At 40.1% G+C, this 26,741-nt stretch overlaps 1 protein-coding gene across 5 annotated transcripts in view; it reads right to left on the bottom strand.

The window, feature by feature from the left end:
* Positions 1-26,741, bottom strand: part of SH3TC2 (SH3 domain and tetratricopeptide repeats 2) — a 114,489-nt gene that overhangs the window by 11,936 nt on the left and 75,812 nt on the right. For all 5 annotated transcript variants that reach the window (XM_040406420.1, XM_040406413.1, XM_040406406.1 and 2 more), the window contains 4 exons: positions 16,747-18,450; positions 11,655-11,835; positions 3,812-3,962; positions 1,463-1,585 (listed from right to left, as the gene is read on the bottom strand). In XM_040406420.1, the coding sequence (XP_040262354.1) occupies positions 1,463-1,585; positions 3,812-3,962; positions 11,655-11,835; positions 16,747-18,450 (2,159 nt within the window). The remainder of the gene's footprint in view (positions 1-1,462; positions 1,586-3,811; positions 3,963-11,654; positions 11,836-16,746; positions 18,451-26,741) is intronic.

Raw genomic sequence — 26,741 nt, forward strand, 5'->3', positions numbered from 1 at the left:
ACAGACCCGGACAGTGAGCCCCAATCTGGAACCCAGCCTGCTTTCTCTACCTACTTGCAGTGCAAGCCTTAGGTAGCAAGACCACAACTGGCCGACAGTCCCTATGCTACAGACAGACAAACTCCTACAGACAAGCAACACAAAGACAGAGTCGTATGTAAATGGGTCAGAACAGGGAAATGCAATGCAGTACAAAAATGAGACACAGAGAGTAATCAAACGACGAGACGAGGTCAGAACCAGACAGGATGCACAGTACAAATCATGAGAGACAGAGAATGGTCAAAGGATAGGACAAGGTCAAAAACATTAACAATCCAAATCAACATAGGAACAAGAACCAGGAACCTAGCTATCACTGGCACTGGTGTATGGCCAGGAAGGGGTTTAAATAGAGCACCGAGCCCCTGGATCAGCACCTGATAGGTGCTCCATCAGAAATATTAGAACGTAGGAATAGAGCAGCTGAGCAATCAATCCACTGCTAATCTCGTCCAGCACACATCCGCTGCAGGGAGAAACAGAGCATTGCATCTTGTTGCTAAGGATGCTGTTGCATTACCAGGGGACAGGGTATGGCTTTGCAGCATGTCTCTCCCAACAAGGCCGTTCTGAGGCTGAAGATCGCGCCGCTCGGACAGGTTCCAACTTCTTATGTCAATATTCACTGAGAACTGGGCAATCCAAAGATGATGCTCAAATAATATGCATTTATTGAAAGCATAACATAATGTTTCAGTTTGATACCAGATCTGCACCACAGTAAAAACACTGCAATAAAGGCACTGTGCAATGCAACCACCAGCCCATGAAAATAATTCTGTCTCAGAACTAGTCTCTATCGACGAGAAAAAAAAAGAAAGAAAGATAACATATTTTTGGCCCTGTTTGGGGGTTACATATAAATTACTTTGCAATTTATATATTTATTTTGAAATAAAAAATTGTTTTGATGTTTAAAATATTTTATACTATTCAAGTTTCACACTGAATTACCCTGTTAAGTAATTCTTCATGCTATTATGGTCATGTGTGTTTTTTTTATTTTTTTAGAGTAATTTTTTGAGAGTAATTTTTTTCTAGCGAAGGCTTACCTCCAGGAAGAGCAAAAGAAAATATACATTTGATGAAGTTGGGGAGAGTCGGGAGCTCCCCATAAACATTATAGTTTTGTCCTAACCCGCCAACAAAAGAATAATGTATATGGACAGCTTTACAGCAGGAGCATACAGTAAACAGCTCTGCTCCCTATACTATGGCAAAAGATGATTGTAGACAAAGGACTTGCACCATTTGCCATCAAAAGTCAGCAGGCTGTCATTAACTAGTTACTATATTCTTTGTATAGATGCATATCATGCAAGAAACACTAAATTCTTGATTAAACACGGATTACAATATTAGGGCTCTCCAGTTCCCAAAGGGTTAGCATTTAGAAGTTTTATTTATAAGTAGTCATTACCTTATAAAATGGTAGAGCCTTCTCTCTCGTCTGCAGCCCATGGAAGAACACATCTCCAGCAGCTTCATACAGGTGCAATGTTGCAGTAAAGTGCTCTGCTTTCAAGGAAGTCTGGATGCCAGCCTGTATTAGATGCATGTTATAGCCACAGTGTATCTTAACATTTTAGCATTATTTCACAATTTATAGGTATAATCAGGGGTTTAACAAGGGGGTGCGGGGAGTCAAGGAACATGTAACAGTTTGTAAGAGGGTTAAACATACCTGTAGTATGTAATTGCAGTCTGTTCTAGTATCTGTATAATATGTATTCCACTGTACTATGTCTAAGATGTAACTGTTTTTCGCAGTAAAGTTGTGCAAAATCTGCCGCCTTCTTGATTCTTATGATTATATGCTACACTGGTTGTGCTCACAAGTTGCTAGATGCTAGGAGGGTAACAACAAGCCACTCTGCTTCATTCTCAATGCAAAGCCAGGGCGGTTAACAGAATTTTTGCTATTGATGAAGAAAAGCATAGGTACATAGGACTCTGGGTATAAGTTAGCACTGTTAATGCATTACTTTACGTGTAGTTGATCCTCATCCAAAACTGAATTTATAAATCTACTGAACACAAATCTCCCAGCATTCCTTATATTTACAGATGTACAGAAAAATGTATAACTCCCAAGATGAAGAGCGCAATAAATTACATTAATTTGGGTAATATGATGTATATGTCATCAAACTGTTGACTGTTTCTAATGGTGATCAGCAGAAATCTAAAGCAACTCTGGGCTATAGAAAAAAGGCTGTAACTCAGGACCAGTTCTCGTTATACAATTTATTCACAAACTTACTAAACCTTTTCTATAACTATATCTGCGTATAATTAAGGCAAAGTGAGAGAATTCTTAACTGTTAGCATACTGTGCATTGGCATATAAACATATTAAGCAGGTGAAGGCTATGTACACCTTTAGGGCCAATTTGTTTTTATTATTGCATTGTACTCATTTTGAGCTAAAAATAATTTTTCAAATTGGTCTTTATCAAAAATATGAAGTTCTTTTTTTCTGTACAGAGCTGAGATGCCCTAGTACTGTGATGGCCAACCTCTGGCACTCCAGCTGTGGTAAAACTACGACTCCCAAGATGTAAACTTGCTTGGCTGTTTTCAGAACCCCATCACTGCTCTAGTAGCTCCCTTTGAATTTTCTGTCTTTTCCGTCTGTTAGGGAGCTCTGCTCTCTGATATTAGAAACACTCAGTTCTTATCTTACTGATAAGAATGTGGCTTAAATAAGTGTTTATGACCTCTCAGTAGTTTAGAAATAAGGTTTCTTAGATGACCGGCACAAAGTTAAAGTAAAAAGTCAACACAGCTAAAAAAAATAGTTAAACCTTTGTGACAGAATGGCTCAATATTTTTAATAAAGGTTAGTTGAAAAAAAAAAAGATTTTAGCCAAAAATGAGTAAAATGCAATCATAAAAAAATTGCCTTCAAATGTGTACATAGCCTTTAAGACACATAGCTGTGGTTCGCCTGATTAATACTCTGGTTTTCTTTTGTTGATCCAAGGCTCCGTTCCCGAGTTATGATACTTTTTCTTAATATACAAATTGGTGCAATGAGGACGTCACCATTGCTCTTGTTGCATCCAAGCTCCACTCTTTTCTGTGGTCAGCCTCTCACTGGCTGCTTTGATTGACAGAGCCAGACAGTGGCAAAGCAGCCAGGGAGGGGCAGGCCACAGAAAGGAGCAGAGTTTGAGAGCAACAAGAGCAATAGTGACCCCCTCATTGCACCAAATGACTAATCATCATTATAACTCGGGACCAGAGCCATCGATCAACAAAAGAAAAACAGCATTTTAATCAGCTGGACCACAGCTATGTGTCTTTGAAAATATTTTGATGGGAAGGTTGCTGGTGACAGACTCCCTTTAAAATCTGCACACTAATGCAGCATAGATATTTTTGCTATCATCCAGTGATAATATAATGAAATTCGGTGGAATTATATATGATGTATACCCTATTTAGACTTTGCCCTGCCATGTTGCCAGTTGAATTCTGTCTGCACAGTTTTCAATGAACCCAAGACAGCTGTGCCAGATCTGATTTCTGACAGATCCTGGCAAACCTTGGTGCATCCCATCGATTCATATTGGCATTTGTCAAGGGTTACAGTATTTTGACAGCAAAAATAAAAAAGGTCTGCAGACTGTATTTTTCATACCATCAAAATAAGGTCAGAACCCCTGACTGGCAAACTCAGGACAGACTGCCAATAATACCACTGTGAGCAGAGCCTTCCCATTCACATTTTAGTGTTACATTGCATTTCACATTTATTACGTACATGCAGGTATATCTCGACAAGTTCATCTTCCTGCAGCAGATAATATAGTTTTCCAGCTTGAATCCACCTCTCAGCAGATTTTTCATGTTGCCCCAGATCAATGGAAATCCTTAGACTTTGCTTTGTATAATCCAGAGCTTTTCTAAGGGATCTAGAAATGAATACAATATTCTTAATACAGCAGTGTTGAGACTCATGATAGGGTAAAGCACAGAGAAGTAAATTGAAGCTATTCTTCCCAATCACTAATGTGTATAATGTGTTTCTGGTTATGTACTTTATTATATAACCCTATATAATGACATTACTGTATTAGAATTTTATCATGGTTCCATTATGTTATGTCAATATCTTTGAACAGTTTACTAATAATTATGCTTTCGCATGGAAGCCTGCTGGGCCCCAAAGCATGATAGCCAAGTTCAATTGCAAACCATGCACCCTATATTGCACTGCTAGAGCACACCATACCATACTAGAAGAATAAAGTCAAAATAAAAATTCCAGTCACGATAGCTTTCTCTAAAAATATACTTGCGCTCCAGGTCCCTTAAGTGAAGTGGGTATATTCCCACAGAGTTCCAATGTGTAAATTTGGGACCGTGCTGCTTCAGTTGGTGCAGATAGCACTATCCTCCAATGCAGTTAACCCAATAATCCGACACAAGACACTAATACTCCCAACTTCGGTCTCCATCCAGCGTCTGCAGAGCATCAAAATAGCACAATAGTGAAGTACCTTCCGTGCAGTTGAATAAATAAGGGTTTTATTACACTCACAAACAAGTTAAAATTGATAGCATGTCTTAAAACAGATTAGCTTCACATGGGCGGCGATATGAAAGAGAAGCTAATGTGTTTTAAGACATGCTATCAATTTTAACTTGTTTGTGAGTATAATAAAACGCTTATTTATTTAACTGCACTGAAGGTACTTCACTATTGTGGGATTTTCATGCTCTGCAGACGCTGGATGGAGACCTAAGTTGGGAGTATCAGTATCTTGTGTCAGATTATTGGGTTAACTACATTGGAGGATAGTGCTATCTGCACCATCTGAAGCAGCCCCAAATTAACGCATTCATACTAGAAGAATAGTCAGCGACAAGCACCTAAATGGGATCATTAAGTCAAAATTATTTGGAGTAAAGAATTGTACAATATTATGTACACAATATATACATATGAATATTTAATAATAGACCTTTCATTAAAAGGGTTGTCCCATGAATAAAATGTACATTGCTTTACATTGTGCATTTTTACAATATTGTTGGTACATACTTTTCATGATGCCCTCTGGTGTTACTTTGATTCCCTCTCAGAATGTTAACCTAATATTTGCAGTGTAGGTGGTCACAAATGCCTAGTAACTCCTACTGCCCAGAGTTTTTCTGTACATAAAAAAACAAAGTGGTTCCTGCTTATATGTAGGCCAGCCAATAAGAATCATCACACTATGGGGGCACCCAAACAAGTACGTACAGCAATGGCTAGATAAGTGACTACAATTGAAAAATACATTTTCCTGATTTAACAGGGAGATCTAACAAGTAATAGAAGGAAACCTCCTTTAAGTGAATAAAAAAAAGAGACCTTCTAATCCCCAGGATAGGGAATAACTATCAGATCACAAGAGCAGGGGCCCTGTACCTCTTGCAGGTTCTCTGCTTCTCCCCTGAAATTAATGGAGTATTCATGGTAACAGGGGCTCTAAATTAATGGTTCCATTGGCCAAATGTAGGCAAGAACATATCAAAGGAATCAAATCCCTCACCAAAGATGCTCTCACAAAGACTAAGAGACTAGGAGACCAGTGAGGAACGGAAACTCCTCAACAATCTGAATCTCCCCAAATTAAACCTCTCTCAGCAAAAAGTCTGGGCACAGTCAGACTTATAATCCTTTATTATAAAACTTTTGAGAATGTTTTGTTTCCCCACCTACTAGTTACTTTTAGCAACAGAAGAAAGTAATCCAGTTTCCATTAAAATTAAACTTTCCTGGAAAACCAGTAAAAGACAAAAAAGACAACATGTGCTAGGATCTCTCCTAAATAGAGAATCCTACTGGATTTTCTCTATGGATACACGTACACCAAAGGGACTCAATCGCAGACAGGATTTGATATTGCACTACTGATCCTAGCATATGTTGTCTTTTTTGTCTTTTACAGATTTTCCAGGAAATTTAATTTGCATGTAAGAAGGAGTGGTTATTGCCAATTATCTCCACCTGAGATGTCCGGCCTCTCTTTTTATTTAAGACTGGCACTCAGCATATACCATTGTCATGAATAAGAATCAGAACCTGACGATCCGAAACGCGTAGATGTACATGTTGGATTTTATTCTGCACCCATGAAATAAAGAATATCACGTTTACTACTGGCATCCTGGAAGCTGGATTACTTTCTTCTGTTGCTTTCGTTCACGCCTGGTTCCTGGCATTTTTTCCGGGCTTACACTGGTGGTGATTCAGGTGAGCTCCGCCACACTCCATTGCATCCTACTAGATACTTTTAATTCCATCTCACATATGTCCCCAAATTCCCAAAGCAATCACTAGAGGCACATGACATAACTATCGAAGGAGGGTATATGGATGACTCTCAGTGCAGTAGCTACCAGCCAATATTACTTATAGCAATACTTATAGCCAACATGCTGAAACACTACAGGGAGGGCAATAATAACAACCTGAGAATCCTCCATCTTATCCAATTCACCGGGTCTAGGAAGATTCTGCCAGTCACTGATGCTGAAAAAGTCTTTGAGCTGTGGACTGGACTTTTGTGAAACGGACATTACATAAATCTGGACTACCAAACTGTGTTATCAGTATGATGACGTATGCCTGTCTGCATCAGTCAATGGAACTTTATCTCCCCACTTCAATATCTTAAATGGCACAAGACTGGTGTGTTCCCTCTCCCCTTTGCTTTTGTCCTCTCCATTGAGACATTAATTCAATCCATATGTCACACTCATCCCATAAAAGGAATAACTGTGGAGGGTTATACACATTACACTGCAGCCTCCAACTATAACGGATCATTACCAGCCCTAACAACCACATTGGATTACTTTCACTCTATATTCAACAACAATAGTTCCTCTAAATCAATAACTCTCAATGCCACATGCCCCTGCAAGATAGTCCTGACATCAATACAGCTCCCATGGGCTACTAATTCAATTAAATCTCTAGGACTGTAGATATCAGCCTCCCCAAACTCCTAGTTTTCATTGAATCATGAACCTTTGCTGCAAAAAAATGATGCTATTAAATGATAAACGATCCCATTTATTTCCCATTATTAAGTCTTATTTTATGAAACTACACACAAATCTTTAAACTACTTTTGGCAAAATACTGGTCATTCTACTCAGTCTTAATCAGACCTAAATTTCTTGATGTGATTAATTACTGCTATGTACACATATTATCAAGTTACAGATGAAGCAGATAGAATTATTGACTAGCACAAAACGTTAAGTATAAACTTGACCTCCCAATAGAGGAAACTATAATAAAATCCCCACTTACACATTCTTTATTATACATACAGACAACTAAAATGCTCTACTTTAACAGAAATCACTTTACAAATGCTATTCTTGAGGTATGGAGCGAGATTTCAAAAGACGAAAAGGTGTGGTCCACTTCCTCACAAGAATGGGAGATTTTTTTTAGGACACAGGCAACCCCTCACTGGCACATGGCTCCCTCTACAAACTATCTTAAAAGTTTTGTGGGAGATATCTTAGGCTGGGTTTACATGACGTTTTTCCCATCTGTTTAATATATACCAAAAATGTATACGTTAAATGGATGCCATAGAGGATATAGGATGTGCAGGATACAAGAAGGTGGTGTGCTGCATTTTAGTATTTTTTTCAAATGTATACATCAAAAAGAGGGTTAAAACATGATGTGAACCCACCCTTAGTGGATGGAGCTTGTTCCCCCAAGCAACAATGGGTCTTTTCAAAAATGCTGACTAAATTTAAGAACTTAATAAAAACAATGCCATAGCCTAAGAGATCTAGTCTGGCTAAAACAAATGGTTTTCTCTGCTTCACCAACAAAGAAGGCAACTTCAAAAATATACAGACACCTAATTTCTCACAACCTTGATAAGATCCTTCAATATGCTAAAGCTTAGATGAAAGAATTGGAACACAATATCACCTCATCGAAATATTGACTATTTTAGGCTGGTTTCACATCAGTGTTTCATTTTCTGTTCTTCTGATCCATCAAGAAAAAAAATGGATCCTGTTGCATCTGTTATGCACATTTTGCATCTGTTTTAGCCATTTCTGTCTGAGATCCATTTTTTAAGATAAGTATTGCATAAAAAAAATATATTCTGGTCAGAAAATGAAACGGTGATGTGAAACCAGCCTATAGGCATTCTTATAGTTCCTCCAGAAGCATAAACTTGCCATAAACTAGTTACAAGCTTGCAAGTAGATGGTATGAAAAGCCAGTGGTGCAACATAAATACAGTACAATACAATTCCAGACTTATACTGGAGATGCTTAGTTAGCACATCAGAGCTCAGTCTTACACATTTGGTGGGAATGTGACGCAGTCACTGGTAGGAAACATTATAAATGATGTATGAACAAGGATTCCTTCACTAAATCCCCACCTCATATTCCTGCCCCGGATTTTCCTTGACCACTTGAACCCATATGATAAATATCTGTGGCTACAACTGCTTCTTGCAGCAAAGGACATGATCCCATTATAAAGGTGTAAATCTCCCACTTGGTGAAAAAAGTAGTTCAAATTGCTGCATTAGAAAGAAATATGAACATTTGAACAAAGGAAAATGTTAAATTCACAAAAATATGCCCCCTCCCCTCACCGGATACATGTCAATATGTGATGCCTGTCTACATTATGGCTACCAATGTGGATTATGATTCTTGTAACCTCTGGACTGCATAGGGATCTTTCTGCTCTCTTTGTATGACTGCATGTTCAATATATATTGCGTCTTTTTTATTCTCTTGTGCAATAAGTACAATAATTCACTGATTGTTAATTTGTGCATATCCGTTGTGAAAATGTTTCACACAGTTCTATGCGCATGCAAATAATAAAGAAAGTATCTACTGTTAGCAGATGGCACATCACTGTTAGAAATTATACTGAGTAATAGGTGGTAACCAGGAATCACCTATTTTTAGCAGATGGCACTTCACTATTAGAAATTTATAGTCAGTGATAGGTGGTGAGTAAGAAACATCTACTGTAAGTATCAGATAGCACCTGTGTTTAAACAAATTATAGACAGAGATAGGTGTTGACCAGGAAACATCTACGGTTAGCCGATGGCACCTGCATATCCACAATTTATAGCCAGTGATGGGTGGTGACCAGAAAACATGTACTGTTAGCATTATATGGCACCTATATTTATACAAATTATAGCCAGAGATATATGTTGACCAGGAAACATCTACTGTTAGCAGATGGCACCTCAATATCTGACATAGTCAGTGAAAGGTGATAGCAGCATGGTTATTGGACAAATGTACACTCCAGTAACTGAACAATGAACACCATGAAGGAGTTAAGATTTATAAGAAAGCCTATTTTACAATATGGCAATGCTGGAGGGTGTTATACATCACAGTTTTTCATCTTCTTTCTTACTGGACTGTTGATTGGGTGTTGTTGAAATGTTCACTATGCCTGCTAGACAAAGATGTGCACTATTTGTGCAGTTAACGGACATTGAAAAGGGATAAATAGTGAGACTCCTAAGAAGCTGGATTGTCCATCCGTCAAATCTCGGAAAGAGTTAGACAAGAAAATTCTGTTTACAATGGTCAGAAGGGGGGCACTCACACATGTAGAGAGGGTTCTGGATGGTCAAGACAGATGCAATATAAGAAGACCTGCTGTATCGCAAAAGACAGCCACAGCATCACAAATTGGTTCTGCAGTAGCTCCAGCTTGTTTGCCATTGACCTCTCATCATCGTCATGAATGCCTGCACTGGTGTGGCAAGAGGGCCCACTGGAGACATGAATGATAAACAATAGTGTTCAGTGATGAAGGAAAGGTCTGCCTTGGCACTATTGAACCTTGGCTGAACTACAGGTGCAAGCTGAAAGAGTTTGGAATGACAGGAGGATATCTAGCATCTTTACAGCGTTACAATGCCAGAGTGGTAGCTTGTATCGCAGCAAGGGGAGATGCTACCCAGTCTTAGTTGACCCTGCCTCAACATAGACCATGCTGCAGAACCCAAAATAAAGGATGCACCACCTTGGTTCTGTGATCTTTAACCAAGCACCACTAGCAATTTATACGTTGTCAATCTCAGCTCAATCGCATTGTTTTCCAGGTGATTATTTTTCATCATCTGCTAGTGTATATATTTGGTTATCAAAAAATTTGTCAATGGGCAAAAATGCTAGTGGCTTCACAGTAAACACAGACCTTGTATGCTACATTACATTCTCAAGGAATTGTTCACAGTACACCAACACTGTACAACATAAATCATATATTTTCTTTCAACAGTAGTTAAAGTCATCCATAATAAGAAATAAAGGTCCATCTGAGCATTACACACTTTGCCAGCGCAAATAGATTATTACAACCATATGTAACCTCCAGGCTAAGAGTTAATAAAAACAAGTAATTTTAAAATAAAACTTTTGATATTTTTCAAATGCAACTGCAGAAAAAGAGATGATACAAATGAAAATAATTTATTCTTTTTATCAGCTCCATAGAGTGATCTTTTACAACCTAAAAGTTATTTTTACAAATTTAAAAGAAGCAATCATTCAGGTTTTATTTTAATTTCATTTATCTTTTGTAGCTGTGAGTTTCTGGCTGAAAGGTGTCATATATATAACACCAGGTTTTGTAATATAATTTGCTATCTGGATAAAGGGTGATCTGCCAATCCTGACAGTTCAATATTTAACTATGGTTGAATAAGAGTAAAAAGATTAATCAGAAAAATCAGAAAAATAGACAATGTTATCGCTTTTCAAAAGTAGTTTTTTATTAAACCGCAACATTCTTTGTATATACCGTATGCTAAAATGTGTAAGACCATCTGGTACATAATGAGAAGAGGTGAGCAAAGTTTTGAAAAATTCAACTCGACAGCTTCGCTGAACTTTGTCAAGTAATTGAATTCCTTACCAATTACAGAGCAGGTGCAATGAACTGCGATTGCGCTGCCCTTATCATTTAATCCCTCAGATGCCGCTTTCAACACTGATCGTGGCATCTGAGACTCATCTTTATCTTCTCAGGGGTTAATCCAGGGGTTAGTCACCTCATCCACTTGATCGTGGAGAGGCCATCTGCTTCCTTCCTTTATCGGGTTTTCTTCAATGAAGATGGGAGCAGACAGCCTCTTCATGATCAAATGAATGAGGTGAGTATAATTTTTTTTATTTTCAACTACCAGTTTAGGGGGAAGAAAAATTGTTACCAAGAAGCACGAGGAAATTCTGTTTCGTGGAGAATCGAATGTTTCCTGAAATTCACTCAACACTAATAATGAGATTAAAAGTCCAGTCATATGGTGACTTTAAATTAAATGTATGATCACCCATATGCATATGCACATTACTGGGTTATTTCCCCCACTCAAGACTCTCCTCTGTGAGCCAGAATGGACAGCAACACTCTATGATGGGCTCCGAATCACCTTGACAAAATAAGCTTTTTGATGGGTCTTTGATAGTGACTCAGGGTGATTGATATCTAGTTCTAGATTTTCAACATAATTATTACTCATGTTTGCTGATCAACTCACTTCACATAATACACCATCAAGTTGACTGTACTTACTTGGCAGTGTTCAGAGTCTGATAAAGCCTACTTAGGGTACTTAAAACATCTCCTTCCTTTTTTCTGTCTTTCAAAAGTTGCAGTAGGTGGACCCAGTGTTCACAATATGTTATGTGAGCTCCAATGACCGGACACACCTCACTGTAGAAATTGGACAATTCTTCTATGACACTAAGTTGACCTGCATAAGTAATGCATAGTACAATCACTTTTCAAATTATATAAAATTACAAAAAGACCTGTGGGAAATAAATCGTATAAGAAATTAAAATATAAGTGCATGCTTTTCACTCAGTATGTAAATTACATAGTATTAAGGCCTAAACATTTGAAATCTCTCTAAATCTGATAAAGAAAAAGGGGAGAAAACTAAAAGAAATATTAAACATTTCAATTGTTCAAAACTTGCATATATGGCATACTTGGCAGGATTCTTGTGGTGTTTAAATACATTTCATTAATATTATTTTGCCATTTTTTGCAAGGCAAATTAATATTTTATGACATATATAGGGTGAGTAGAATGTCACTGTTGAATTTCGAAAAACTGGATCAGAGAAGGACACATTGAGACCAAGAAAACCAGGACACTCATAGATTTAAAAGTACATAATATTTCAGCTTCAATTACCTAAAATCCCAAACAGTCAGTTTGTAAATTGACACAGCAGTGAACCATTTCCCAGGGCAGATATGGCACTATCTGCCATACCTATCAGTAATATATAGTCGGCATCCACCACAGATGGAGCGGGCTTGACAGTTGAGCACACTCCATACATATTTACCCCACAATGTAACTGTAAATCATGGTGTGTGTAAGGTTAAACCTCTGACTTCTTCTATACATATACAGCACAAGTTGTTAAGGGATTTGCTTTAAAAAAAAATTGGCGTAAATTCTTTGCCCTGCATTTATCAAGCGTTTTAGACACTTTTCTAACCCTTTTATGCCAGAAAGGGGACATGCCTTAGTGAAAGTGGGGTGTGGTGTCACTGAAAAAAGGGCATGGCTTATATATGCCTCTGTTTGTCAACATATAGGTGGCATAAACTTAAATTAAATGGTCTAAAAATGCAACAGATTTATCATCCAGCATCAACCTAAATCTTATGCAGTTTAACATTTTCTAAGTTTACAATTGCTTACTTTTAGACAGTATTATTAAAGAGGACCTTTCACCACTCTTGACATGTCTGTTTTAATAGCTACATGCATTCCCCATGTAATAACAATTCTGGAACATCTATTCTTATGGCCCTATGTTGTGCCATTCCTTTATTATTTCTAGGAGAATTTATGAATGAAGTTATATATTAATTGCTAGCAGTCTGCAGTAAGGGTACAGAGGGGTGGTAATAAGTTGGGAGTGTGCACACTCTATCCAATCAGTGTTGCCATTTTCAGACTATGCAGGTACACCCCCCAACTTATCACCCCTCTGTACCCTGCAGACTTCTAGCAATTAATTTATAACTTATAGTAGATAAGTAGGTAATAATAAAGGAATGGCACAACATAGAGACATAAGAATAGATGTTCCAGAATTGTTATTACATGGGGAATGCATGAAGCTATTAAAACAGGCATGTCAGGAGTGGTGAAAGGTCCTCTTTAAATCTGCTCCAATGTGTTTAGGGATAGATTCATTTTCAATTACATACATTTGGACAGTATTCAGACTCTTTCACTTTTTGCACATTTTGTTAGATTGTGGCCTTCAGCTAGAATAAAACAATATTTTCTCCAATTATTCTACATTACTACCCTATAATGAGAAATTGAAAACAGGATTTTAGAGTCTTTTGTAAATTTATTAAAAAAGAAAAATTAAAATTATACATGTATTCAAACCCTTTTCTATGACATTTGAAAACTAGCTCTGGGATTCCCCCCATTTTTTTTGAACATCCTTTAGATGTTTTCACACCTTGATTGGAGTCCACCTGTTGTAAACTCAGTTGACTGGACATGATTTGCAAAGACAAAGACCTGTCAATATTAGGTCTTACAGTTGACAATGCATATCATAGCAAAATCCAAGCCATAAGGAGGAAAGAACTGCCTGTACAGCTCAGAGACAGGATTACATGGCGGTAGAGAACTAGAGAAGGGTACAAAACATTTCTGCTGCATTGAAAGTTCCCAATAGCACAGTGGTGTCCATAATTCTTAAATGGAAGGAGTTTGAAACAACCAGGACCATTGCCTTGGTAAGAGAGGTGACCAACAACCAAATGGCCACACTGGCTGAGCTCTAAAAATCCTGTGTGCAGATGGGAGAAACATCCAGAAGGTCAACTGTAGCACTCCACCAATATGGACTTTATGGCAGGCCAGAAAGAAGTTTCTTCTCAGTACAAAACACATGAAAGCCCACCCAGTTTTCAAAAAAGCAGACTGTGAGAAACAAGAGTCTCTGCTTTGATGAAACCAAGATTAAACCTTTTGGCCTCAATTCTAAGCTTCATGGAAGCTTCTGGAAGAAACCAGGCACTACTCATGACCTGCCAAATACCATCACGACAGTGTTCCTTTCTGACAGTCGGCTGCTCATTCAATGAAGGAGACTGGTGCATTTACATGCAGCAATCTTCATCACAGTATGAGGACGAGGGATCGCTATTGCGATTGCTTTTGCCCATACAGAATTTTTGTTTCTGGGCAGCAGATCGCTGTTTAGACAGCACAATTTGCTGCCCAGAAACAATAATTGGTGTTTCTGCAAAAACGAAAGGATCACCCGATAAACAAGCGTTTCAATCGTTCATCGGGTGATTAGCGGCACATTTAGATGGGCAGATTGTCGGGAACGAGTGTTCACAAGAAAGTTTGTTCCTGATAATGTAATAGATTATCGGAAAGAGGAAAATCCACCTTAAATCTTGAGTAAAGAGTCTTTATATTTATGTCAATACACTGCGTGCAGAATTATTAGGCAAATGAGTATTTTTACCACATCATCCTCTTTATGCATGTTGTCTTACTCCAAGCTGTAAAGGCTCGAAAGCCTACTACCAATTAAGCATATTAGGTGATGTGCATCTCTGTAATGAGAAGGGGTGTGGTCTAATGACATCAACACCCTATATCAGGTGTGCATAATTATTAGGCAACTTCCTTTCCTTTGGCAAAATGGGTCAAAAGAAGGACTTGACAGGCTCAGAAAAGTCAAAAATAGTGAGATATCTTGCAGAGGGATGCAGCACTCTTAAAATTGCAAAGCTTCTGAAGCGTGATCATCGAACAATCAAGCGTTTCATTCAAAATAGTCAACAGGGTCGCAAGAAGCGTGTGGAAAAACCAAGGCGCAAAATAACTGCCCATGAACTGAGAAAAGTCAAGCGTGCAGCTGCCAAGATGCCACTTGCCACCAGTTTGGCCATATTTCAGAGCTGCAACATCACTGGAGTGCCCAAAAGCACAAGGTGTGCAATACTCAGAGACATGGCCAAGGTAAGAAAGGCTGAAAGACGACCACCACTGAACAAGACACACAAGCTGAAACATCAAGACTGGGCCAAGAAATATCTCAAGACTGATTTTTCTAAGGTTTTATGGACTGATGAAATGAGAGTGAGTCTTGATGGGCCAGATGGATGGGCCCGTGGCTGGATTGGTAAAGGGCAGAGAGCTCCAGTCCGACTCAGACGCCAGCAAGGTGGAGGTGGAGTACTGGTTTGGGCTTGTGGGGCCTTTTCGGGTTGAGGATGGAGTCAAGCTCAACTCCCAGTCCTACTGCCAGTTTCTGGAAGACACCTTCTTCAAGCAGTGGTACAGGAAGAAGTCTGCGTCCTTCAAGAAAAACATGATTTTCATGCAGGACAATGCTCCATCACACGCGTCCAAGTACTCCACAGCGTGGCTGGCAAGAAAGGGTATAAAAGAAGAAAATCTAATGACATGGCCTCCTTGTTCACCTGATCTAAACCCCATTGAGAACCTGTGGTCCATCATCAAATGTGAGATTTACAAGGAGGGAAAACAGTACACCTCTCTGAACAGTGTCTGGGAGGCTGTGGTTGCTGCTGCACGCAATGTTGATGGTGAACAGATCAAAACACTGACAGAATCCATGGATGGCAGGCTTTTGAGTGTCCTTGCAAAGAAAGGTGGCTATATTGGTCACTGATTTGTTTTTGTTTTGTTTTTGAATGTCAGAAATGTATATTTGTGAATGTTGAGATGTTATATTGGTTTCACTGGTAAAAATAAATAATTGAAATGGGTATATATTTGTTTTTTGTTAAGTTGCCTAATAATTATGCACAGTAATAGTCACCTGCACACACAGATATCCCCCTAAAATAGCTAAAACTAAAAACAAACTAAAAACTACTTCCAAAAATATTCAGCTTTGATATTAATGAGTTTTTTGGGTTCATTGAGAACATGGTTGTTGTTCAATAATAAAATTAATCCTCAAAAATACAACTTGCCTAATAATTCTGCACTCCCTGTACAATACTTTAGTTTTTATACTTTTCAATAAATTAGCAAAGATTTCAAACTTTCCATTTTCACATTGTCATTATCAGATATTGAGTGTAGAATTATGGGGAAAAGCTTTGATTTTTTTTTTATTTTAGCACAAGGCCACAATATATAAAAATATGAAAGCATAAAATGATCCAAATGCATTGTATGAACTCAGCATTCACCCAGATGCACATCCTGATATTACTTTCTATATGATACTATGAAAGGTATAGTTTACAAACACAACAAGATAAAACAAGTACGGTACATGCATGTCTAAAAGCATGTCTAGAGCAGGAGGAACTGAGCAGCTATATACTGTATGTATAGTTTTTTGGGAGAATATTCAGCAAGACTTGTAATTTATGCATTACAATCGCTGCTTATTTTTGAGCTTCCAAAGTGGGCCATCTTATCTGAGATTGACTGCTATCTCCTAATATGCCCTTAGCAGAAAAGAGCAGAAACCATTACTCGTATTTTTTCATATTTTCCCACCAAACTACATTATATATCAATCTGCTCAGCTTCTCCTGCTCTATAACATGCTGCCTGCAGTGAATTTCATGGTGACAGGTTCTCTTTAGGGCACACGTTAAAGGAATAACTCACTTTTCAAGTTAGTGGACTTCATAGCAAACAGCAATGCAAGTTCAAAGCAAACATTGCCATTTTCAAGCTTCTGTTGTTCTATCAAGATTTTTCCCAACCAGAGCAAGACTTGAGATAGCTCTCTCTCTGCATCACCACAGTCATGTACATCTATAAAAAGTTGGACAGACTTTACAAAATATCTCTCTGCCATAATAAAGGCTTGGCAAGACACAGCCAATGTCCCAAAGTTTGCAAGGGCTATGGCTTGGTTTCTTCTATTGCCTGTTTCAGTAGCCATTTTAAGGGCATATGAATACCCCCTTGAAGACTCATGTACCTTTTTATTCCTCTTCTGTGCATTTGCAAGGAGATTGTGCACAACACCACACTGAGTGGTACTGTCAGTTTCCTGCATGGAGTCTAAAAGAGGCATTAAAATACAGCAAGCTTGTTCAAAATTCCCGTTCAAAATATATAACCAGCCTAAAAACAGAGCAGACTCAAAAGCTGCTTCTTCACTGGTCCATCTACCTAATTCAACAGCCCTTTTAGTATAACCAATGGCGCCAGAAAGAAGACTTTGTTGGAGGTAGAGCTTGGATAAAAGAAGACACAACGTTCTCTGAGCTTTCACATCTCCACCTTCGTATGAAGAGGATAATGCATGTTTTAAGTAAGGGGAAGCTTGAGCTGGAATATGGTTGCCTTTTAGTGGACATCCCATAATTTTGGATATATTTTGCATAACTACACCAACTCGCCACAATGGAGATGGCATTATTTTCATGCCAACTGATTTGTACAGTCTAGCTGATGCCAAAGCAACATGGGGCAGATATTTTTTATCATACAAGTAACTTAATATGGGCATCACACTTGTATTGGAATTCAAAGTTTGGGAGCATGAAGTAATAAGAAGAAACTGCAAGCGTTCCAGAAATGGTAGAGCATCGTCATGCCTTCCGAGCTGATATAGCAACCGAAATATAAGGAAGCAAGTACGAGATTCTAAGGAGGCATTGTTAACAATTACAGCTTTCCTAAATACATATTTTAGCACCTCAAGCTCACTTTCTGAGCTAAAATTATGCTGAGATATGCAAGTTAAAAGGCTAGCAGCTTTTTCCAGCAAAAGTTCTTGCTTAGATTTCAAATTTTGCTTCAAGTAGATAGCTGATAAATTTCCGTACAAGGCAGCCAAAAGTTGCAAATCTAGAAATCCATGACTAATGGCACTTAAGGCTTCTTCAAAGTAAACTCTTGCCTGGGATAGCTTCATTCTCTTGGCACAAATCCGTCCTAGAAGGAAACAACATCGTATGTGAGCCCAAGACATGTTATTCCTTTTTGCCCAGTTCCGGGATGTTTCCAAGTACATTACCAAGTCTTCTTCTTCTGAAAACCCGTAAAATGTAGAGTTGAGGAAAGACATAGAAAGATCATATAAGGGCTGGAAATGAGAATCATAGCCTTCTTTATTGAGAAATGTCAATACAGGATCAAAGACTTCAGAGTCTTCTAGGTCTCCAGCATTTAAGTCAACGAAGAACTTTGGGTCATCAATATCCTCCTGCCCGGCCACATGGAAGCCTTCTACTTCATATCTCCACTCTGAATCTGGACTTGACTTCTCAGACACACTGCATTTAGTAGATTCACTTATAGCTTCAATTTCCTCCCAACTATCAGATATTTGTGTTTCATAAAATTTATTTCGGGCACCTGGAAAAATTGCAATGTAAGATTATTACAGATTGTGACAACATATTTAGCACATTTGGCACGTTTAATAAAATCTCAGTAAATGTTATGTCAAATACAGAAAATATGTTTGATTGAACCATCAATGAAAGCACTATGCAATATAACTCCAAAAATGTTGCTATAAACTATGGCTGCTTTCATAAGTATGTAAAATTGTGTCACCTCAGTCTACTTCTTTGTAAAAGATTCCTTATCAGTGTTGCCAACCTGAATTTTACTTTTTTCCTTGACAAATTATCCCCCCCCCCCAAAAAAAAATCACAGAAGCAAACATTTTTTACGTACGAACTGTAAAACTATAATAAATGATAAAGGTTATACAGTGAGTATTACATGTCTAAGGCTCAATATACTGATGTGGACTGATTACCAGCATTTACTGTGAGCCGTAACATCATGATAATTACAATAATAATAACCTGCTAAAGTACACCCAGACTCTTAAAAATCACGGATGCCTCATTTTTTTGTTCATTGTCACTAGAAAAAGTTCCCTATTTTGCATATTGTCCAAGAATTTCTGGACGGTTGACATCCCTGCTAACCACCTCAGCCCCCATGGCTTAAACACCCTGAAAGACAAGGCCACTTTTTACACTTCTGACCTACACTACTTTCACCGTTTATTGCTCGGTCATGCAACTTACCACCCAAATGAATTTTACCTCCTTTTCTTCTCACTAATAGAGCTTTCATTTAGTGGTATTTCATTGCTGCTGACATTTTTACTTTTTTTGTTATTAATCGAAATTTAACGATTTTTTTGCAAAAAAATGACATTTTTCACTTTCAGTTGTAAAATTTTGCAAAAAAAAACGACATCCATATATAAATTTTGCTCTAAATTTATTGTTCTACATGTTTTTGATAAAAAAAAAATGTTTGGGTAAAAAAAAAATGGTTTGGGTAAAAGTTATAGCATTTACAAATTATGGTACAAAAATGTGAATTTCCGCTTTTTGAAGCAGCTCTGACTTTCTGAGCACCTGTCATGTTTCCTGAGGTTCTACAATGCCCAGACAGTACAAACACCCCACAAATGACCCCATTTCGGAAAGTAGACACCCTAAGGTATTCGCTGATGGGCATAGTGAGTTCATAGAACTTTTTATTTTTTGTCACAAGTTAGCGGAAAATGATGATTTATTATTATTTTTTTTTTCTTACAAAGTCTCAAATTCCACTAACTTGTGACAAAAAATAAAAACTTCCATGAACTCACTATGCCCATCAGCGAATACCTTGGGGTGTCTTCTTTCCAAAATGGGGTCACTTGTGCGGTAGTTATACTGCCCTGGCATTCTAGGGGCCCAAATGTGTGGTAAGGAGTTTGAAATCAAATTCTGTAAAAAATGACCAGTGAAATCCGAAAGGTGCTCTTTGGAATATGGGCCCCTTTGCCCACCTAGGCTGCAAAAAAGTGTCACACATCTGGTATCTCCGTATTCAGGAGAAGTTGGGGAATGTGTTTTGGGGTGTCATTTTACATATACCCATGCTGGGTGAGAGAAATATCTTGGCAAAAGACAACTTTTCCCATTTTTTTATACAAAGTTGGCATTTGACCAAGATATTTATCTCACCCAGCATGGGTATATGTAAAATGACACCCCAAAACACATTCCCCAACTTCTCCTGAATACGGAGATACCAGATGTGTGACACTTTTTTGCAGCCTAGGTGGGCAAAGGGGCCCATATTCCAAAGAGCACCTTTCGGATTTCACTGGTCATTTTTTACTGAATTTGATTTCAAACTCCTTACCACACATTTGGGCCCCTAGAATGCCAGGGCAGTCTAACTACCCCACAAGTGACCCCATTTTGGAAAGAAGACACCCCAAGGTATTCGCTGATGGGCATAGTGAGTTCTTGGAAGTTTTTATTTTTTTGTCACAAGTTAGTGGAATATGAGACTTTGTAAGAAAAAAAAAAAGAAAAAATCATCATTTTCCACTAACTTGTGACAAAAAATTAAAAATTCTAGGAACTTGCCATGCCCCTCACGGAATACCTTGGGGTGTCTTCTTTCCAAAATGGGGTCACTTGTGGGGTAGTTATACTGCCCTGGCATTTTCCAGGGGCCCTAATGTGTAGTAAGTAGGTAAATGACCAGTGAAATCCGAAAGGTGCTCTTTGGAATGTGGGCCCCTTTGCCCACCTAGGCTGCAAAAAAGTGTCACACATGTGGTATCTCCGTATTCAGGAGAAGTTGGGGAATGTGTTTTGGGGTGTCATTTTACATATACCCTTGCTGGGTGAGAGAAATATCTTGGCAAAAGACAACTTTTCCCATTTTTTTATACAAAGTTGGCATTTGACCAAGATATTTATCTCACCCAGCATGGGTATATGTAAAATGACACCCCAAAACACATTCCCCAACTTCTCCTGAATACGGAGATACCAGATGTGTGACACTTTTTTGCAGCCTAGGTGGGCAAAGGGGCCCATATTCCAAAGAGCACCTTTCGGATTTCACTGGTCATTTTTTACTGAATTTGATTTTAAACTCCTTACCACACATTTGGGCCCCTAGAATGCCAGGGCAGTCTAACTACCCCACAAGTGACCCCATTTTGGAAAGAAGACACCCCAAGGTATTCGCTGATGGGCATAGTGAGTTCTTGGAAGTTTTTATTTTTTGTCACAAGTTAGTGGAATATGAGACTTTGTAAGAAAAAAAAAAAGAAAAAATCATCATTTTCCACTAACTTGTGACAAAAAATAAAAAATTCTAGGAACTTGCCATGCCCCTCACGGAATACCTTGGGGTGTCTTCTTTCCAAAATGGGGTCACTTGTGGGGTAGTTATACTGCCCTGGCATTTTCCAGGGGCCCTAATGTGTAGTAAGTAGGTAAATGACCAGTGAAATCCGAAAGGTGCTCTTTGGAATGTGGGCCCCTTTGCCCACCTAGGCTGCAAAAAAGTGTCACACATGTGGTATCTCCGTATTCAGGAGAAGTTGGGGAATGTGTTTTGGGGTGTCATTTTACATATACCCTTGCTGGGTGAGAGAAATATCTTGGCAAAAGACAACTTTTCCCATTTTTTTATACAAAGTTGGCATTTGACCAAGATATTTATCTCACCCAGCATGGGTATATGTAAAATGACACCCCAAAACACATTCCCCAACTTCTCCTGAATACGGAGATACCACATGTGTGACACTTTTTTGCAGCCTAGGTGGGCAAAGGTGCCCAAATTCCTTTTAGGAGGGCATTTTTAGACATTTGGATACCAGACTTCTTCTCACGCTTTGGGGCCCCTAAAATGCCAGGGCAGTATAAATACCCCACATGTAACCCCATTTTGGAAAGAAGACACCCCAAGGTATTCAATTAGGGGCATGGCGAGTTCATTGAAAAAAAAAATTTTGGGCACAAGTTAGCGGAAATTGATTGTTTTGATTTTTTTTCTCACAAAGTCTCCCTTTCCGCTAACTTGGGACAAAAATTTCAATCTTTCATGGACTCAATATGCCCCTCAGCGAATACCTTGGGGTGTCTTCTTTCCAAAATGGTGTTATTTGTGGGGTGTTTGTACTGCCCTGGCATTTGAGGGTCTCCGCAATCATTACATGTATGGCCAGCATTAGGAGTTTCTGCTATTCTCCTTATATTGAGCATACGGGTAATGAGATTTTTTTTTTTCGTTCAGCCTCTGGGCTGAAAGAAAAAAATGAATGGCACAGATTTCTTCATTCGCATGAACCAATGTGGATGAAAAAATCTCTGCCAAAAAAAGAAAAAGGAGGGGAAAGGCGTCTGCCAGGACATAGGAGCTCCGCCCAACATCCATACCCACTTAGCTCGTATGCCCTGGCAAACCAGATTTCTCCATTCACATCAATCGATGTGGATGAATAAATCATTGCCGGGATTTTTTTTTTTATATATATATACAAAGTGTTTGCCAAAGTCTATGAACACCGCCACCTCCTCAGCTCATATGCCTCGGCAAACGTATCTTTTACTGCAGAGGAGAAATCTCGTCTTGCAGCGCCGCATACACCGACTTGCGTGTAATCTGACAGCAGCGCAATGCTTCTGTCAGAATGCACATCAGTGCTGCAGCTAGTCGATCGGTTGGTCCACCTGGAAGGTAAATAAAACAAAACAAAAAAGAAAAAACCAGGCCGCAACGCAATAAATTTATTAACTTTTGAACAGAACATATAAACTTTTTTTAACTTTTTTAACTGAACATTAACTTTTTTACTTACCGGTATTTTTTTTTTTGTTTAGTTTTTTTTACCTTTATAGAACAAACCTCTCCTTCCCCATGGGACAATGTGCAAAGCGCAAATCGCCCAAAGATGTGGCGAAGTACGTTATGCACTTTATCCCAGGTGAAAGGAGAGGTTTGCAGAAGCTGTGAGTAAAAGGGCCCTAATAGCCCTGTGTGCCTGTCCTGTGAGATGCAATCCCTATGCTAAGTGTACCTGTGTGTGGTACTTCCGGAAACACTCACCAAAGCATAGGGCAGGGTGGTCAGGACAGTCAGGACAGAAATAGCGGGTGTCACGCCTTATTCCACTCCTGCTACAGACACGACATCTTTTTCGGGGTGACGGTTGGGTTGAGGTACCAGGAACGACACTGGGGAAATGTCGCTCGTGTAGACGGCTAACTACACTGGTGGATGGGGCCACGGAACCTCCTGGATACAGGAGGTTCTCAATGATCTCTTCCTGGAATTTGAGGAAGGATCCTGTTCTCCCAGCCTTACTGTAGAGAACAAAACTATTATACAGCGCCAATTGAATTAAATATACAGACACCTTCTTATACCAGCGTCTGGTTCTGAGGGAAACTAAATACGGAGACAACATTTGGTCATTGAAGTCCACCCCTCCCATGAGCGCATTATAGTCGTGGACACAGAGGGGCTTTTCAATGACACGGGTTGCTCGCTCAATTTGTATTGTCGTGTCTGCGTGAATGGAGGAGAGCATGTAAACGTCACACTTGTCTCTCCATTTCACCGCGAGCAGTTCTTCGTTACACAAGGCAGCCCTCTCCCCCCTTGCAAGACGGGTGGTAACGAGCCGTTGGGGGAAGCCCACGCGACTAGTTCGCGCGGTGCCACAGGCGCAAACCTGTTCTAGAAACAAATGCCTAAAGAGGGCCACACTTGTGTAGAAATTGTCCACATAAAGATGGTACCCCTTGCCGAATAAGGGTGACACCAAGTCCCAGACTGTCTTCCCACTGCTCCCCAGGTAGTCAGGGCAACCGACCGGCTCCAGGGTCTGATCTTTTCCCTCATAGATCCGAAATTTGTGGGTATAGCCTGTAGCCTTTTCACAGAGCTTATACAATTTGACCCCATACCGGGCATGCTTGCTTGGGATGTATTGTTTGAAGCCAAGGTGCCCGGTAAAATGTATTAGGGACTCGTCTACGCAGATGTTTTGCTCGGGGGTATACAAATCTGCAAATTTCTGGTTGAAGTGGTCTATGAGGGGCCGAATTTTGTGGAGCCGGACAAAAGCTGGGTGGCCTCTGGGACGGGAGGTGGTGTTGTCGCTAAAATGCAGGAAACGGAGGATGGCCTCAAATCGTGCCCTGGACATAGCAGCAGAGAACATGGGCATGTGATGAATCGGGTTCGTGGACCAATATGACCGCAATTCATGCTTTTTAGTTAGACCCATGTTGAGGAGAAGGCCCAAAAAAATTTTAAGTTCGGAAACTTGGACTGGTTTCCACCGGAAAGGCTGGGCATAAAAGCTTCCCGGGTTGGCGGATATAAATTGTGTGGCATACCGGTTTGTCTCTGCCACGACTAAGTCCAAGAGCTCCGCAGTCAAGAACAGCTCAAAAAATCCCAGGGCCGAACCGATTTGAGCCGTCTCAACCCGAACTCCAGACTGGGCGGTGAAAGGGGGAACTAATGGTGCGGCTGAAGTTGGTGACTGCCAATCAGGGTTTGCCAGCACCTCAGGGATTCTAGGGGCTCTACGGGCCTGTCTGTGCGGTGGCTGCGACGGGGTAACTACTGCACGTGCCACCGTACCAGCTTCAACTGCCCTTCTGGTGCTCGCCACGTCACCATGTTGTACGGCAGTGCTGGTACTAGGTCCAGGGAGGGCTGCGCTGCTGGTGTATGCCTCACCACGTGATCCGGCAGAGACAGCCCCACTCTGCTGCTCTTGAAGCGGATCCTGCATAACCTGTGGTCTAGCGACATGGGGCCTGGTACGCCTGGTGCTATCAGGGACCTCCACCTCCACGTCCGAACTTTGGGTCAGAGAGCCACTGCTTTCCACAGGTTCATATTCTGACCCGCTAGATTCGTCAGATGAGGGTTCCCACTCCTCATCCGACTGGGTCAGAATCCTGTAGGCCTCTTCAGAAGAATACCCCCTGTTTGACATTTTGGACTACTAAATTTAGGGGTATTCCCTGAGACTACCCAAGAAAAAAAGCAAGCCTGTCTTACAAAGGGGAGGCTAGCGAAGTACCGGAGGCCGCTGCGGTTGATAAAAAATATCAAAACTGATTTTTTTTATCGCCGCAGTGCGTGTAAAATGAATGTGCAGTGATCAAAAAAAAATATATTTTTTGTCACTGCGGTGGGGCGGGCGTGGGTGAACGCACGTGTGGGCGACCGATCAGGCCTGATCGGGCAAACACTGCGTTTTGGGTGGAGGGCGAGCTAAGGTGACACTAATACAATTATAGATCTGACCGTGATCAGTTTTGATCACTTACAGATACTATAAAAGTACAAATGCTGATTAGCGATATACGCTAAACAGAGAATAAGTGACTGCGGTGCGGTGGGCTGGGCGCTAACTCACGCTAAACTACCTAACCAAGGGGCCTAAACTATCCCTAAAACCTAACAGTCAATACCAGTGAGAAAAAAAAAAGTGACAGTTTACACTGATCACTTTTTTTCCTTTCACTAGTGATTGACAGGGGCGATCAAAGGGGTGATCAAAGGGTTAATTGGGGTGCAGGGGGGTGATCTGGGGCTACAGTGAAGTGTTTGGTGCTACTCACAGTTCAGTCTGCTCCTCTGCTGGATCCAACCGACGAAAAGGACCAGCAGAGGAGCAGAGAAGCCATATAACAGATCATATTTACTAATATGATCTGTTATATGGCTTGTGATTGGATTTTTTGAAAATCACCAGCCTGCCAGCCAATGATCGTTGCTGGCAGGCTGGTGACGAACTTGTTCTTTAATTTTTGCCGGCCCGCGATGCGCATGCGCGGGCCGGCTTTGAGCAAAATCTCACGTCTCGCGAGATGACGCGTATATGCGTGACTCTGCGCAGCGCTGCCACCTCCGGAACGCGAATCTGCGTTAGGCGGTCCGGAGGTGGTAAGTCAGCATCACAAGCTTTAGGCCCCTTTCAGACGAGCGTTTTTTCCACACGGGTGCAATGCGTGATGCGAACGCATTGTGCCCGCATTGAATCCGGACCCATTCATTTCAATGGATCTGTATACATGAGCGTTGTTTTTCACGCATCACTTGTGCGTTGCGCATGATCTATATTCTGCATATTTCACGCAACATTGGACCCATAGAAGTGAATGGGGCTGCGGAAAAAACGCATCGCCTCCGCAAGCAAGTGCGGAAGCGATGCGTTTTTCACTGATGGTTGCTAAGAGATGTTGTTTGTAAACCTTCAGTTTTCTATCACGCGTGTGAAAAACGCATCAAGGTGCATTTCACCCGTGCGATAAAAACTGAACAACTGAATGCAATAGCAAACAAAACTGACTGAACTTGCTTACGAAATGGTGGAGTTTTCCTGAACGCACCCTGAACGCATCCGGACCTAATCCATATCGTTCGTGCGAAAGGGGCCTAAGGAGCAATCCCTTTTTTCATCTCTCATTTAAAACATAACATAAAATCTGACTTAACCCTCTCAACACTGCCGCTGTACATGTACGGTGAAAGTACAGGTTTTAAACATGACACCTGCCATGGCAGTTAGACAGGGCAGGAGACAGAGATGCTATGTGTACTACTCAAACAAAGTTACACACAGCACAGGTATCCTACCCTATTGTTTCACTCAGGCTATGGCTGCTCTTCTCATCACTATGGCTGTCTACTTTCAAATTCAACCACACTGTCCACCCTTTGTCCCTTCTCTCCACATCAGTCCCTCCTTCCCTCACCCTTGTTCAGTTCCTATACACTTTATACCCTCATACATTACACTGACCCATCTTCCTCCACAGTGCAGCATAAAAAACACCAATATAAATCTTTCA

The sequence above is a fragment of the Bufo bufo genome, chromosome 1 (assembly GCF_905171765.1).
Source record: "Bufo bufo chromosome 1, aBufBuf1.1, whole genome shotgun sequence".
In the NCBI taxonomy this organism is placed as follows: domain Eukaryota; kingdom Metazoa; phylum Chordata; class Amphibia; order Anura; family Bufonidae; genus Bufo; species Bufo bufo.